The 14,979-nt window shown below is 41.4% G+C and overlaps 3 protein-coding genes across 6 annotated transcripts in view; 2 read left to right on the forward strand and 1 right to left on the reverse strand.

The window, feature by feature from the left end:
* The first annotated feature begins 162 nt into the window (after positions 1-162).
* On the forward strand, positions 163-7,459 carry LOC127599908 (saccharopine dehydrogenase-like oxidoreductase). The gene is made up of 12 exons (XM_052064132.1): positions 163-648; positions 2,931-3,043; positions 3,509-3,589; positions 4,281-4,410; positions 4,518-4,567; positions 4,647-4,777; positions 5,354-5,471; positions 5,850-5,969; positions 6,055-6,111; positions 6,257-6,368; positions 6,478-6,559; positions 6,749-7,459. Exons 1-12 carry the CDS (start codon positions 450-452, stop codon positions 6,837-6,839), a joined length of 1,284 nt encoding a protein of 427 aa, XP_051920092.1. The 5' UTR covers positions 163-449; the 3' UTR covers positions 6,840-7,459.
* Positions 7,460-8,182: 723 nt separating this feature from the next.
* Positions 8,183-14,784, reverse strand: gcfc2 (GC-rich sequence DNA-binding factor 2). Of its 3 annotated transcripts, none has more exons than XM_052064129.1 (18): positions 13,936-14,784; positions 13,688-13,789; positions 12,869-13,060; positions 12,508-12,774; positions 12,237-12,334; positions 11,887-12,038; positions 11,618-11,801; positions 11,360-11,483; positions 11,240-11,276; positions 10,664-10,761; positions 10,383-10,582; positions 10,159-10,303; positions 9,944-10,065; positions 9,269-9,345; positions 9,117-9,183; positions 8,863-9,009; positions 8,583-8,719; positions 8,183-8,511 (listed from the first exon to the last, which is right to left on the reverse strand). In XM_052064129.1, exons 1-18 carry the CDS (start codon positions 14,258-14,260, stop codon positions 8,379-8,381), a joined length of 2,607 nt encoding a protein of 868 aa, XP_051920089.1. In that variant the 5' UTR covers positions 14,261-14,784; the 3' UTR covers positions 8,183-8,378. The 3 variants fall into 3 exon arrangements, with proteins under 3 accessions (XP_051920089.1, XP_051920087.1, XP_051920090.1); XM_052064127.1 differs by having other exon boundaries at positions 12,237-12,337; positions 13,936-14,783; XM_052064130.1 differs by lacking the exons at positions 13,688-13,789; positions 13,936-14,784 and adding an exon at positions 13,443-13,612 and having other exon boundaries at positions 12,237-12,337.
* Positions 13,657-14,979, forward strand: part of itsn2b (intersectin 2b) — a 30,090-nt gene continuing 28,767 nt past the window's right edge. The window contains exon 1 of one of the 2 annotated variants that reach the window (XM_052064123.1): positions 13,657-13,806. The gene's annotated coding sequence lies outside the window, so the exon portion shown is untranslated. The remainder of the gene's footprint in view (positions 13,807-14,979) is intronic. The other variant, XM_052064121.1, reaches the window with a different exon arrangement.

Genomic DNA, 14,979 nt, shown 5'->3' on the forward strand with positions numbered 1-14,979 from the left:
TTAGAAAGGAGGAGCTTTCCAGACTCCGCCTGCAGTCGCTCCACTCCGTCCCAGTGGTGGGCGGATCGAGCATAATCGATAACGATACTAAAGTCGATATTGTTGATGAAAGATAATTGGCTCAATTCTACTTTAACACCGGAGTTTCTTTTTTGTCTTCTACATGCACCACTACAGTTATGCTGTCTGCGTCTGTGTGTCACTGTTAAGGATGCCGCTACAACGGGGATAGTGGGGGCTAAAGCCTCGTCAGAAATCTCTGCAGGCTCTGTAAAGACCAATATTGGTATCGCTATCACGATACTCTTAATACTGTGTGATTATTTGGTATCAAATCGACAGTAAATCTTGCAGGATCGCACAGACGCACACCAGTTTCTCACTCTTCTTCCGGGTAGATAAGTGCAGTCAGGTGTCGCCTTCCTCCTCTGCGACTTACTGCTCTCATCATGGCGACTGTTCTCACATCATCCAGCAGACCTTACCATTTGGTGATCTTCGGAGCCTCCGGATTCACGGGACAGTTTGTGGTGGAGGAGGTTGCCCGGACGGCGTCCGAGGGTCCGCGAGGGAACCTCAATTGGGCCGTGGCTGGAAGGAGCAGGCAGAAGTTGGAACAAGTTTTGGAGCAGGCGGCCTCTGTCCTCGGTTTGTATCGGGATTAATTTAGTGGCTTTCTGAACGTATTCCTGTTTTGTTTTATCGACATGTAGCTGCAGCGTATTTACTTTTTGCTGTATCAAATACAGCCTTGACTGAAACACTAAATTGGCATTCTAAGATTTATCAGATTTCACGTTCATCCAAGTCTACTGATAACTGAAGTGGTAACTTGGACCCAAGCCGCTGAAGTCCAAAGTACAACGACACTAACGATGCAAATCACTGATATTGACCACACATTTAGCAACGCATATGCAAACTGTTATTTTTGGAACATTCAACTCTGCTGGGATTACTTGCATCGTTTGGAACGTGCTGAAAAACGTGAACCAAGTATGTCAACAATTTTCCAGGTCGACAGTGGTTTCCATGCAACATTCTAAACGTGGAAAGTAACGCCCATCACTAGATTAAAACCTGGGAACATTTCTGTGTTCATGGCAGTCACCGGAGGATTAGATGGGTATGGTTTGATCCGCTGCCCACCCACTTTTGTCTTTTGGGAGTGTACAACAGCTGATGGAACATACCAGCTCACTGTTCAAGCCCACTGTGGAACGAACACACACACACACACTTACCCTTTTGCATGCATGAATGTCATTGTTGGGTGAACATCAAGTATCGGCACAGCAGTTGGCTCCTTCAGCGCAGAATCCGGCAACAGTGAATCCCATTTTCCCACATTTTTGGAGCGGTAATAAATTGTTGCTACATTTGAGAAAGAAGGCTACATGCACATTGAACATTGTTTCTGTTTTACATTAGACTATTGTCAAATCTATGTCCCACCGAGCCAAAAAGACACGTTCTCATTGAGGTCACTTTTGCCTTCTTTGGAGGAAACCAAGGTTGATTCTAGATGGTACAGAATTTCTTGAATTTCAATGAAAAGCAAACAGAAGTGATGGAGTTTCGTCCCAGTCGCCCTTGTGCATTCCATCCTGCTGACTTGAGCCCCCTGGCGCCTTATCTAAAGTGAAAAGTCTCAAACTTGGGTTTTTACCTGGACAGTGATTTTAAATTGGGACGGCAAATTAATGCTGTTGTTAAATCCATCTTCTGTCATCTTATCTATAAAGTCTTCATTTTTCAAGAACACTTTGAAACGGCTATCCATCCCTTCATCAGATCTCAACTGGATTACTGTCATTCACTTTATTTTGGAGTCAGATAATCTTCCGTCATGCGTTTCCAGTTGGTACAAAATGCTGTTGCTCACCACCTAACTGGTGCTCATAGAAGGAGCACTTAAACTTAGCTTGTAGCCAACGTGTGCACATTTTGAGCATGACGTCTCTGATCCACTGGTTAAAGGAGACTTTGATTCTCTCCTCTTTCATCTCAAACTGCTTCAAACTACAAAGCATGTGACAGAAAAGTGGTTAGGACTGCACGACTGTCTGTGTTTTATGTTGTGTTGTGTTTATTATTTTACTTTATGTTAACTGTTTTGTTAAGCGCTTTGTTACAGCTGCCGCTGTTGTGAAAGCGCTATATAAATCGGCATGTATTGTATTGTATTAACTTCCAATTCTGGCATCCCTTCACTGTCTCTTCTTAAGATTCTTTTATTTGTTTTCAAATCTTTAAATGGTCTCCCCCTATCTTACCTCTCTGAGCTCCTCCACCCCTACGCACCTGCCTGGTGTGGCAGGTCAGCGCTCCAGATGCCACTGCAGGTACCGAGGACTCTGCGAAGGCTTCGAGGAGATCGAGCCTTTTCCGTTTCCGGTCCCTCTCTTCGGAATGCTTGTACCCTTTCTGACCATCTTTAAATTTGTCTTAAAACACTTTTTTATTCTTTGGCTTTTGACTCAGAATGAAAATTGGTTTTGTTTTACTTTTTTTAAAAACTGTTTTTCCAATATTGTTTTGTCACTATTGAATTAATCATTTTTGTTCCTTGTACAACACTTTGGTGTTTTTTTAAAAAAGTACTGTATTCTATCAATTCAGTACAGTTTTTTTAAAATGATGAAATATTTCACTGTGCGTAGTAAATTTGTTGACAAAGTATATAATCTACATGTGCACATTTTGAATTGAACTGAAATCACTTGTTTTTTTCACAACATTCTGATTAACTGAGAAGCACCTGTGTCAAGAGAGATTTTGGTTTCCTCAAATGAATCTTCCCTTTTAAAAAATGGTGGTGAATAGGGGAAAATCATGCCAGCATCCCTGTTACTCTGAGGTTTGCAAACAAGTGGTGTACTGTTTTCCTTTTTCTGTTGGATTCCACTGAATCTCCTCTCGCATTGCAGGAAAGCCCGAGCTGAGGACCGAAGTGGACATCATTGTTGCAGATGTAGAGGAACCTGACTCTCTGGCAGCCATGTGCAAGCAGGCTGTCATTGTTCTCAACTGTGTGGGGCCTGTAAGTAGAACCCCTCTTTCTTTAAATGAAGAGAGAGCTTGCATAGTCTGGTGACGCGTACATTTGGAGCCAACATTTCCATAATTTTTTCCCCTGTGACTGTTGCTCTCCCTTCCTCTGGCTGTCTCGCACACTGCAGTATTCATTTATACAATGAAGGCCACAGTCTGACAGCACACAAAAACGTGTTGTGTCCAACGATGCTGCTTTGCATCTGGTAACTTATTCAGGTTGTTTTATTTTTTTCAAATAGAAGTCTGCCTTGATGATTACCCACAACTGTTGATCCTATCAGCGTAGCTATAACTACAGTGGGACTTGACATCTAATATATCACGTAAAAGTGTATTTGAGGTTCATTTTGAAATTTCACGTTTTTGAAGAGTGTAGGTCTACATTCAATTTTATATTTGATTGAGGGATAGCAGTAATTTTTTCCGCATCGATTTGTCTGTGTGCTAACAGTACCGGTTCTTTGGTGAGCCAGTGGTTAAAGCCTGTGTGGAGAATGGAGCTCATCACCTTGACATCTCTGGGGAACCTCAGGTAGGTGTTGAGCGTGAGATATTACCAAACAAAATGGATCACACTATGCACGGTTTTGTCTGCTGAATCAAATGCCTCGTGTGTTCAAATCAATTTTTCTAATCATTTAAGTGCTGCTGAACTTTAAATTAAAGTTAACACTAAAACTCATAAGACTGTGTTATCAATTAGTTAATAATTTTCCGCAATTCTGCAAAGGAAAGCAAGTTCTCATGCAGCGTTTCATATCTGCGCTTGTAACGAAACTTGCTGTCCTACAATGTTACATTGAAGCAGCATTATTTTCATTTTATTTTTGATTTTGCAATCAGAATTTTTGTCGGGTTGTTTTGCTAAATGCCTTTTCTAGATTCACAAAATGTATTTAAATGAGCATTAAAACAAGATGCAATAACTACTAAGAGTTGTCATACTGTATTTTGTCATTTCCCCAGTGTGGGACGAATAAAGGATATCTTATTATTCACATCAACTGGTATGCATGAAGTCTTTTTTGATCAACGTATGAGGGTCGTGTAATTATATAAATAGAAAGAACCCAAAATTCTTAATCTAAAGCTTATCTTTTTGACGTTCAAGCAAGAATATGGCAGCTGTCATTTGGTGATTTTTTATTTTTTTTATTTTTTTAATACACATAAATATGCCCGACTTATTTACAAAGTGCTCTATTCCACGTGTTTGTGTGCAGTTTCTCGAGGGCATGCAACTGAACTATCATAATCTGGCAGCTGAAAAGGGCGTGTACATCATCGGAAGCTGCGGATTTGACTCCATACCTGCTGACATGGGGGTCCTGTACACCAAGGAGCAGTTCAAGGGTACAGGGACATTCCTGAATGATTGCAACCAACTGGTGAACTTGTTAGCTGTTCAAAAATTTTTTTTTTCCTCCCAAATGACCAATATTTTGTCACGTTATCTTCAGGTACTCTCACTGCATTGGAGAGCTTCCTGACTGTCGATGCTGGCCCGGATGTAAGTGAAAACATTGCAGACAGTGAGGAAGATGTGCTCCATGTGACTGTACTGCATATGTTTTGTCCTCTTCCGACAGGGAGGATGCATCCACGATGGCACGTGGCAGTCAGCCATCTACGGCTTTGCAGACAGCCAAAATCTTCATAGTCTTCGCCGGAGGTTTAACTACAAACCGTTGCCTTCTGTTGGCCCCAAGCTGAAACGCAGGTATTGTATCTTATACAGCTCAGCTTTTGAAGCTTTACAAACCTTATCGTAGTTTAGCGACCATTTGACTGCTAGAGCACAGAGTTTTTAATATTATAATACTCTTGAAATGTGTGCTGTCATCACATGTATGAAAGAAGAGCCATGTTTGCCATTTAGTGAATGCTGGGAGATCAGCAAAGCACATGAACACAACGGGCGCACTCATGCTGGAGCTGCTGTCAATCACAGCTGACGCCCAGACACTCGCATGCAGACTTGCCATACCTTGAGCTGACCAACCTCCCGTATCGCCGACATCACATGACAATCCATTAGGCCTCACATTTTTAAAGGCACAAGATGGACCCAAAGCAATCATTTTACATTCGAACAGGGCATTTCATTTTTGATTCGTTTGTTTTTTCAGCAAAAGACTCAGGACAGGTTCCCCCGAAAAATCTTGAAATCGCAGTTGAACACCGTACTGAATTACTTACATGTGTTGCATGTTTATGCTTTTGAGTTAGTTGGTAAAAAGTGTTTTCATAAATTCAAATGTGTTTGAGAGTTAAAACCAAATGGCGTCTTTTGTAGGGGTACACTGTTCTACAGTAATGAGATCCAGCAGTACACAGTGCCCTTCATGGGTTCTGATCCGTCAGTCGTCAAGAGAACACAGCGGTTCCTGATGGAGGAAAATCAAGACACTCCGGTTAGTGTTTATCCCCCCCCCTCCCAAAATGCAATCCCTTCCCATTGGACAGTCATTATCGTAAAACCTTTATTAAGTGCACAAATAATGTTTTAAGTCACATTTTCATATTTTTAACTGCTATTTAGGTGTAATAATGGCTTACTAAAAGTATAATCTGAAAATACACTCACCATATTGTATTGAGCAGCCATGACAGATGTGTATGCTGCTTCGACCGTTGCTATCCTTGTTAGTGTATAATCCCCCAAAAAAGTGGTATATTGTATTTCAGATTGATCAACAGGGGTGTCAATTTTGGTTGTTTCTGTGTGAAGGCATATGATTTTTGTTGGTCCAACATGAATTCACTACATACTGTACTTTTATCTGCTCCAGGTGCAGTATGGAGCCTATGCAGGCATTGGTGGTATTGGTAACATCATCAAATTGATGTTTGCCGGCATGATGTTCTGGTTCTTGGTCAAGTTCACTTTTGGACGAAACCTCCTTGTCAAGGTAAAGTGACAAAGATGGAAATTTCATCCAGAATATATAGAATGTCTTTGTATTTGTATCCCTAATGTTTTCTGTTGCTTCCCAGCACCCAGAGTTCTTCTCTTTTGGACTCTTCACCAAGGCTGGACCAACTCGGAAGCAGGTGAACATCTAGGCTGAAAGAACAGAGCCGAAGATTCCTGTAGAACTAAACCGCACTTAAGACGGCGATTCTACCATTAGAGGGAGCCCATGTGACATTGAGAGTCATTCCACTAAATAAGAGGTCTACTGTGTCTGCATTTCAGATGGAATCGTCCTCATTTCGGTTTGCTTTCTATGGAGTCGGTTACACAGAAGGTCTGGATCCCACCCAGGGGAAACCCAATGGCAAGATTTGCACCCTGGTTCAAGGACCGGGTAAGCGATACCACTTGTTTGAAATCTACATGAAAGGCAGGTTTTAAAAAAAATCATGAAGCTCCCAACCTTTTAGACACATTGATTAACATTGTTTCTCCCTTTTTAGAATGTGGCTATGTGGCTACACCCATTGCTTTAGTGCAGGCAGCTCTGACAATCCTCAACGAATCAAAAGCCTTGCCCAAGAGGTGAGTCATCAACCAGAAAAAATGCAGACTGACAAGTTTTGAACTCTATTCTACCCGATATAATTGTCCATAGATGTTGACGGTATTGAACCAATATGAGCACAGTGTGCACAGCACAATTATTTCATATTTATACCCTGGGAGTTTGGTATAACCCCCCCCCCCCCCCCCCCCCCCCCGTCTTACCAGTGGAGGAGTATATACACCAGGAGCTGCCTTTGCAAAAACCACCCTGATCAAGCGTCTCGACAAGCATGGCATCCAGTTCTCCGTCATCTAATAAGGTTCCTTATACGACGATGGGCTGCAGGTTTTACTTGAAGCGTTGCAGAATAACGGCTCGAATGTTTCCAATTCAAGAAAGCTCCGTCAACATTGACAAATTACGTTCCAACAACGCTCTTGTAACAATTTTGTTTTTGCACTTATTTTTCTGCAGAATGCAACATTAACAACTCACCAATCGCAAAGATCGGCACTTCGCAGGATCTTTAGATACAATCCAGGATTTTCTTCTCATACAATCAATATTACTTTTATTTGAACATGACAGCTTTGTAAGCACTGGGAAAGCAGTTTGTGTGCTGTAGAGAAGAGCGGCCTTGCGTGTGTGTCTGTATGCAAACTTTTGTTAAAGGCACTTACACTTGTTTTGGTAGATAATCACCATAGTTATCCTGTCCAAATATGTGCTCATAAGAATGAGCGTTAATTAGTGCACAAACTGAAATATTCCTATGAAAAATATGTTGCTTTTGTGGTCTGGAGTGATGTCAAAGAGCATGTTGATCTTACTCCAGAGTTGGTGGAATCCAAATGTGAGTGAAGTGTGCAGATAACAGGTTTAGTGTGTGTGATGCATTTTGCTGTGTGCTAAATAAAGCCGGCTCCTCAAACAGATGTCTTGTGGCTTTCATAACGGTAGTGACTCTTCTCGGAAGCATTCTACCAGTACGGTGTTATATTTTGACTCCAATTAATGCAATGTATTGGAAAACACACACAACACATCCTGATTTATATAGCGCGTTCACAACAGCTGCAACTGTAACAAATATATTTTACAAATGTATTTTTTTATTGGTCACCTTGAATAAGACTAAAACAAGTAAGACAGAAATGTAATAAATGATTTGAAATATACACATTTTCAGTTAGTTTAGAGATGTAAATTATTATTCAGAGCTAATTTGGCATTTTTGTGTTGATAGTGTTAGCAAAACTATGGGAACACTTGGTGATGGCACAAAAGTCTGAATTAGCGCACTCACTTTTTTTTTGCAGTTCAGTACTATGGTACATAAAAGAAGGAAACAATTTTCATACTTTTTTCCCACTATGCAAAGTTATCCAAATGGTACTGTATATGACAAAATATATTTAACTTGTATTTTTATGCAATTCAGTCTACGGTTTTACTGAAGGCAGTTGAATGCTTTAATACTTTTATCCGTATTTTTCTACACAAATATCTGTTCTTCTGAAGTACACAGTTTGCCACCAATGCTTGTCCTGTTCAAATTTGCATTTTATTTGACAAAGTGGCCGTTTCCAAAGTTCTGTGTGCATCATAGCAGCAGCATAGAGCCACCTTCTGTTACAAGTGGGAAATCAAGCGAAACATTTCATTGAAAATAAAATCCATCTTTATTTATAAAAATACAGTCCTTTCTCATATAGAAACTCTGAATTGCTTACAAAAAAAAAATCAAACTACTGTATTGCTCTTGGTGGTGATGAGCCTCAAATTTTTTTTGGACCACTTTTTTGTAGAATGGCAGCAGATTCAATAGGAAACCTGTCATCTTTTGATGAGTGTTCATTCCGTCTCTTGATTGAGCAGCTGATGAGAGTATATAACATCCTCACAGTGGTATTTTTCAGCTATGCTCATGATGGCGTCGTGGCATCGTATTCTACTCAGAATTTGCAGCACTTCAACCACTGTAAGCCTGAAGACGGGGAAAAAGTATGAATTTCATAAATACATCTAGACTAATAAGCGTTGTTAAACTTCCAATACCTTGTGTCTGGAGCTTCAGGAGGTTGGTGTTTACAAATATCATGAGCCTTCTGTACGAGGTGATTTTTGAAAGACTGGAGCTGAGGCAAACATTCATTCTTTCCTCTGAACCAACTGGTTGGCAGGCTGTCTGCGATCTTCACAGAGACATGATAATAAAAGTTTACACTAGAAAATAAAGAGAACAGGAGCTATTCCAACTCCACCATTTAGAAAGGAACCGTAGTTTGACACACAGAAAGAGAGAAAGAGGGAGAGAGACACACACACACACACTTACCCTTTTGCATGCCCGAATGTCATTGTTGGACAGTGTCTGGCTGCCAAGGGTGATCATCAAATATCGGCACACCAGTTTGTCCAACATCAACTCCTTCAGCGCAGAATCGGGCAGCAGTGGATCCCATTTTCCCATGTTTCCTAAAAGCTAGTAGGAGCATTAAAAAAACAAAACAATTAACATGCCCATGAGAAATCATGGAAAATATTCACTGGTGTCAGGCGCCAGTGATACGGAATAGTCACCTTACATACCTTAATTGCCATCCAGAACTGTTGGTTCCGAAATTGACTTTGAGGAGAGAGCCTGTCCTCTATGAGTCTAATAAAGTAACAGTGAAAAGTTATTTGAATAACATGTTTCAATCAACGCATGGGGAGATAAAAAGTAAAGGAAAGAAACTAACTTTTTGGGGTACAATGGGATGAAGACGTCTTCATCTACACAGTTCTTTAGTCGGCCAATCACTGCCTTGGTGAGCGTCTGTGGACATGAATGCACATAATGAGTGCGGTCCCAGAGGAATGGGCCACTACAAAATATACTCCCAAAATGTTAAGGACCTTCAACAAGGCTTTTAGGTGCAATTTCAGGATGAACAAACATTTGAATGCACATGTCCAACTGTTAGAATGATCAATTCACGACAGGTATTATAGATCCATGAATGGATGAACAAATCTCCTGATTCCACTGCAATTGCAATCAAAACAGTACTTTTTATCATTCTGTTCATATTTTTACATCACAAGACCAACATGAAACCAAACAATTGATCTATAGTAATTTGCCACAGAGGTTTAGAGGCCAATAAATGTAGACACACTGTCATCAACACTTTAAAACAAAGAGACTGGAAGAGTCACAGAGAGAAACAGAATTGTTGGAAAACAGCGTTGGAATTTTGGATATTTGGAACATTGGAATTTGGATGTGTGTACTCAAAAGTGTAAAAAAAAAAGGTTCAAATTAAGTTAATCTGTAAAGGCTATCGTGTAATTTAGGTTGATCATGGAGTGTGACCCGAAAGCTGCATATCCCCAAATTTGTGTGTGGAGTGTAGGTTTCAAAACAAGCTTACCGTGACCGGCTTACTCTGCTCTCCTTCAAAGATTGAATAGTCCTCCCTCAGCCTGTGACATAGCTCGGTGAGACAAGCTGACTGACGGAGGGACATGGGGTCCCAAACCAGCTCCACAAAGGCTGAACACAGAAGAGAGTGCAGTTTGTAGGTCAACATTTGTTCCACATGCAACAATGGCCAAAAACGTAAACGAGAACGGGTGTGTGTGATACCTGTTATTTTGGGTATGACTGTCCTTTCGATGACATTAGAAAGCATCTCTCTGTCGATATTTTCTAACTCTTCGTGACCATGGCCGTGACAAAAGGTCTCCACCGCAGTGAACCAAGGGAGCTTTTCAAAGTCCACGTTGGTATCCTGACACACATAAACGCACACTCCTGAATCACCAGAGATCCACTGCACATGTCATGATGTGTTCTGAGCGCATCAGCACCTTTAGAGGATTCCATCCAAGCAGCTGCTGCCTTATGATGGGGTTCAGCAACTTGGGCAAACAGAGAGAGATGTACGCAGTGTGGTAAGAGTCAGAGTAGAAGCTTCTCCATTCCTCAAAGCGAGACAAAATCCTTTTAACGTCATGAAAGTCGTCATGAACGTCAGAAAAGATCTCCTGGGACTTCAGCAGGATGGCAGCTAGAGTGAGAGCAGACAGTGAAATGAAGGTGTGTCCACAATTCAAATGGATACAAAGTGACCAGATTTTTTTTTTCTTACCCGTTTCCTTCTCCAGATGTTCTTCCTCCTCACTTGAAAGCGGGGCATCTTCAGGTATATCACAGTCTTCCACAGGTTTATGACATGTACCTTCAACTCTGCAATATGAGAAGTACATCACACAATGTAAAATTATGAATTTTACTAGGCATCTATCTCCGGTTTAGCGTAAGCTTCACAGATGGTCAGGGCACTGTGAAGAAATCAATGGCGACCCAGTGGAATCCGTCATAGTAAACGTATTCAACATGAACCAGTGGGAACAACTCTTTTGTTTTTAATTACTTTTCATTATACACGTGACTAAAGTGCCTCACACCTGGTGATTAATGGCGAGGGGGCATTTATGAAATTATCACTTTATTCGGTACACTTGCGCCGTCGTTTAACAATACAAGAGCTGTGTAAACAAATCATCACCTATGCTCAATTTCCATGGATATGATCCAAGTTTACCGAATGCTGTGGCTAGTCTGTGTCTGTGCCAATATTATGGCAAAAGTTCTGTAAACATTCAACTGTATAATTCATGTGATTTGTAATAGATTATTAAAATTAGAATGGAAGCCAACTCACCTCTCAGCGTCTGCTCCATTGGTGGAACTGTCACTGGCTGAGATGAAACAGAAGGTCACAAAAAGTGAATTTGTCAAGTGATTGTGGGTCATGGATGGATTGATGACGCAGCCTACTCACAGCTGAATTGCTGCAGGTGCTGGGCATGCTCCTGGATCTTCTGTTGTCTCTGGGCGCACAGTGCCACCATCTGGCTCGAAAGTAGCGTGTGCAGCTCCAGCTCCAATGAGTTGATTTCAACAGTCTGTATTCAAAGAGAGCTTTGAATAATAAAAAAAAACAAACAACTGAAATATGACCTATAAAAACATGTTCTTAGCATCTATAAATCCAATAGCCATCATGTGACCTGGGTAAGCAAATCCAATGGTGTCTTACCTTCTCCTGCAGACACTCCACCAAATTGTGGGCAAAGAGGGTCATATCTCTGTAAAATTTCAGTTGTTTCTCTGATGAGCCTTCTTCCAGAGATTCCACAGAGGTTTTAGCACTCTCAGCATCTCCCTCCATCCGACTCAGCTGGGCCCGCCGCGCACTGTGTACCTCCTTCAGGGAGTCTAATCTGCAGACAAACGATCACCTGGATCACTTAAACCCCTTGGCAAAGTGGGAAGAATACATGGAAGAGACATTCACCGCAAACATACTTTCCAGCTATCCTCCGCTTAACCATTGAGACAGTGACAGAGGGGAGCATCTTTGGGATCTTGAGCCCTGCTGATTTCTTCTTATGTCTCTGATGTTCATCGCGCTGGAAGCTACTGCTGCTGTAGCTGCTGGACTCACTGCCAGATGGGCTCTGAGTGCAAAACGAAGCAGGAAAAACTGTCATGGCAACTTCAACGACCAATAGTATTGAGAATGGAATTGAAATTCCATTAAACTGTTTCAGCTCCCCAAAAGCCCCCGACTGTGACTGTGTGTGAGCATCTGAGTGTGAGTTGTGGTCTATAGCAGCTCGAGTAGCTATGCCTACTAAAGGGAGAAGTAATCTTACCTGTCCACCAGGCCATCTCTTGACTCCCTTCTCAATTTGTGTCTCCTCCCAAAGCTCCTGCTCTTCTTCGTCACTCCCTGACAGGCAGCCAACACTTTCTCCTGACAAAACACATCACCTTAAGCACAATCATTGCAGACCTGTAAAACCATGTAAACTGCATACATTCTATATTGCAGTGATTCTTAACCGGTGGGTCGCACAGACATTTTGGGTGGTTTGCTTAGATTACATGTTTCTCTAAATGTCACAAGTTGTATTTCTTCCATACCAAGTTTCTCCGCAATCCTCTCCTTGACGCTTTTGAATCGAGGTGCAAACTCTATTCTTCTGTCATGATCATCTGGATCATCATCATCATCATCGTTAACCCTGTCTTCATCTTCCTCCTCCTGCATTTCTTCCTTGAGGCAGTGCTCTGGGGTGCTACCCAAGGAACTTCGACCATCTTTGTCCAGGGGGATGAACTCTTTGTGGGCTCTAATGTTACGCCGCTGCCTTTTGGCTGCTTCAATCATCCTCGCATTGGGGATCACAACTGTACACAAAATAAATGCATAGTCACTGTTAGCATTTATTCCAAATATTGTAGCACCATATGACAGGTAAGCTATGTAACAACCACCACCTACCTGGCTTGACAGCAGAGTAGCTGCATTTTGAGCTAGATGAAGATGAACTGGCATCAACCTCATCATCATCATCATCATCATCATCATTCACCACTTCCTCATCATTGTCATCACTTTGGTGAGAACTTTGTGGGGATGCTTGGGTGTCATCATCTTGCCTGACAGAGGCACATGTTTGGTTCCTTTCTGGTTCTGGAGAAAAATGAAAGAAATGTCATAATTAGTCCATACAGGCACCACATTTTGGCTATGTTAAGAGCATTGATTCCCAACTACTTGCTAACACAACATTAGCATGTAACGACATATCGTCATGTTTGCAGCAGGAACTGGTCAGAAAAATATTTACTTCAAAATTTTTTTCATCTATCAATACCAGCGACATTTACTGTTGTGACAGGTAGAACAATAAAATACACTTCAAACAGAACAGAAAAGCCAGGGTTGAGCAGGATGAGACGTGGGACAAAAAACAACTTTTTATCCCACGTGGTCAAAGCGGAACGAGGTTGAGGAATTATTCCAGCATACATAGCGGGTCTGTAATTTTTTTGCAAAACCCGCAAATTCCCACCATGCAGATCTCTCTTCTCTGCCGGGCCAAGAATGAGGACACAAGTTTCCCTGTTGAGCCAAATTGTGCAAACAAGTGTCTGTCCCAGTGGCAAGCACATTGAGCAAGAAGGTATTGTTCTTCTTCCTGCAAATAATACGACTCAACAGCAGCCCTTGGGTTATATTAGCGTCGTCTTTTGATTTGTGCAGGTTCAGTATCCCACATGTGCACCATGTCTCGGCTTGAAGTGGAGAGTTACCTACCAGCATTGTGGTTGTTCCTGGCAGGTGGAGCTTCCTTTTTCCTAACTTGGAAAAAGACGGCTTTATCAAGGGACCTCTTTAGCTTAAACTCGGGTTCCAGAGCTGAACAGAAACATGAGGTACAATATTCAGTGACTACGAATATTCACAGACGAGAATGTAGTATAACTGAACACTGCTGCAAATTCTCGCCAACTTCGGCTATAGGACCAATGACTGTGGCGTTCTCCACATTTAGACATATTTACGTTCTTTGTCGTCAGAGAAACTGAGGACGGTGCTTGTTTTCTTCTTGATGACATCATTGTCTTTTCCATCTTCTTCGTCGTCTGCCATCATTGTGGCTGTTTCCACGTCTTCTCCGTCACTTTCATCCAACTTTGATGGAGCGGATTCACGCTTTGAGCTGCACGATATCCCACGGCAGTGACCCAGTCTGGACGGCTTATTAGGCACAACCTTTGCCGCCTTCTCTGAGCCGGCTCCATCTGCACCGTTTCCGGTCATTTCCTCCTCATCGCTCGAGTCCCCTTTTCGCTGTCGAAAAATTCTCCTAGTTTTTTTGTTGAACATGTTTGAAGCCCGCAATTGACAGATGAGTGTATTTCGAAGTGGAGACAAAACAGAGTACGTTGCATGGAAAAGTGTTTAGAAGTGTCGTAAAAAGACGTAAACGTATCTTGGTGCACGACGGGTTATGTAGTCCAATTTACAGATACCTTGTGCGATTTGTCGCGTACTCGTTGATGACATACGTGACTGCATCGGCCAAATTGAATGTGTCAGATCTGCTCCTTTAACTAGATAGGTAAGTAAACAATCAAGTTTCTTTTTTGGGCCAAAATCAAACCTTCTATTGCTTTCACGAGATAAATATTAATGCAAGCAAACTGCAAATACCTAAAGCGACAACTTACAAAGAACTAAGAAGTTAAAGCCCAATCATTTTCGTGGTCTGTGTTTTTTAAGGCAACATTTAAGATATTTTTTAAAAACACGTTTTGGCATTGGAGATGTCAAATACAGCTATGCACAATGCACAAATTAGATTAACATAAACATTCAATGTGGTCAGATACAATTCTCATGTTGTTAGTTGGTCTTATAGCATAATTGCCCATGAAAAGTCATTTTTAACGTTTTCGCAAAAATCGAAACAAAAATTATTAAACACAGTCCAGTTGTCTCGATTCGCTTAGTGCAAATTATAATGACCTGGAAGCTACAGACATTAAAAAATATATCATTTTTAGCAAGCACATTGGTATTTTGATGGTGCCACTGAAAGTTAA

Source organism: Hippocampus zosterae, chromosome 4 (assembly GCF_025434085.1).
Source record: "Hippocampus zosterae strain Florida chromosome 4, ASM2543408v3, whole genome shotgun sequence".
NCBI lineage: Eukaryota > Metazoa > Chordata > Actinopteri > Syngnathiformes > Syngnathidae > Hippocampus > Hippocampus zosterae.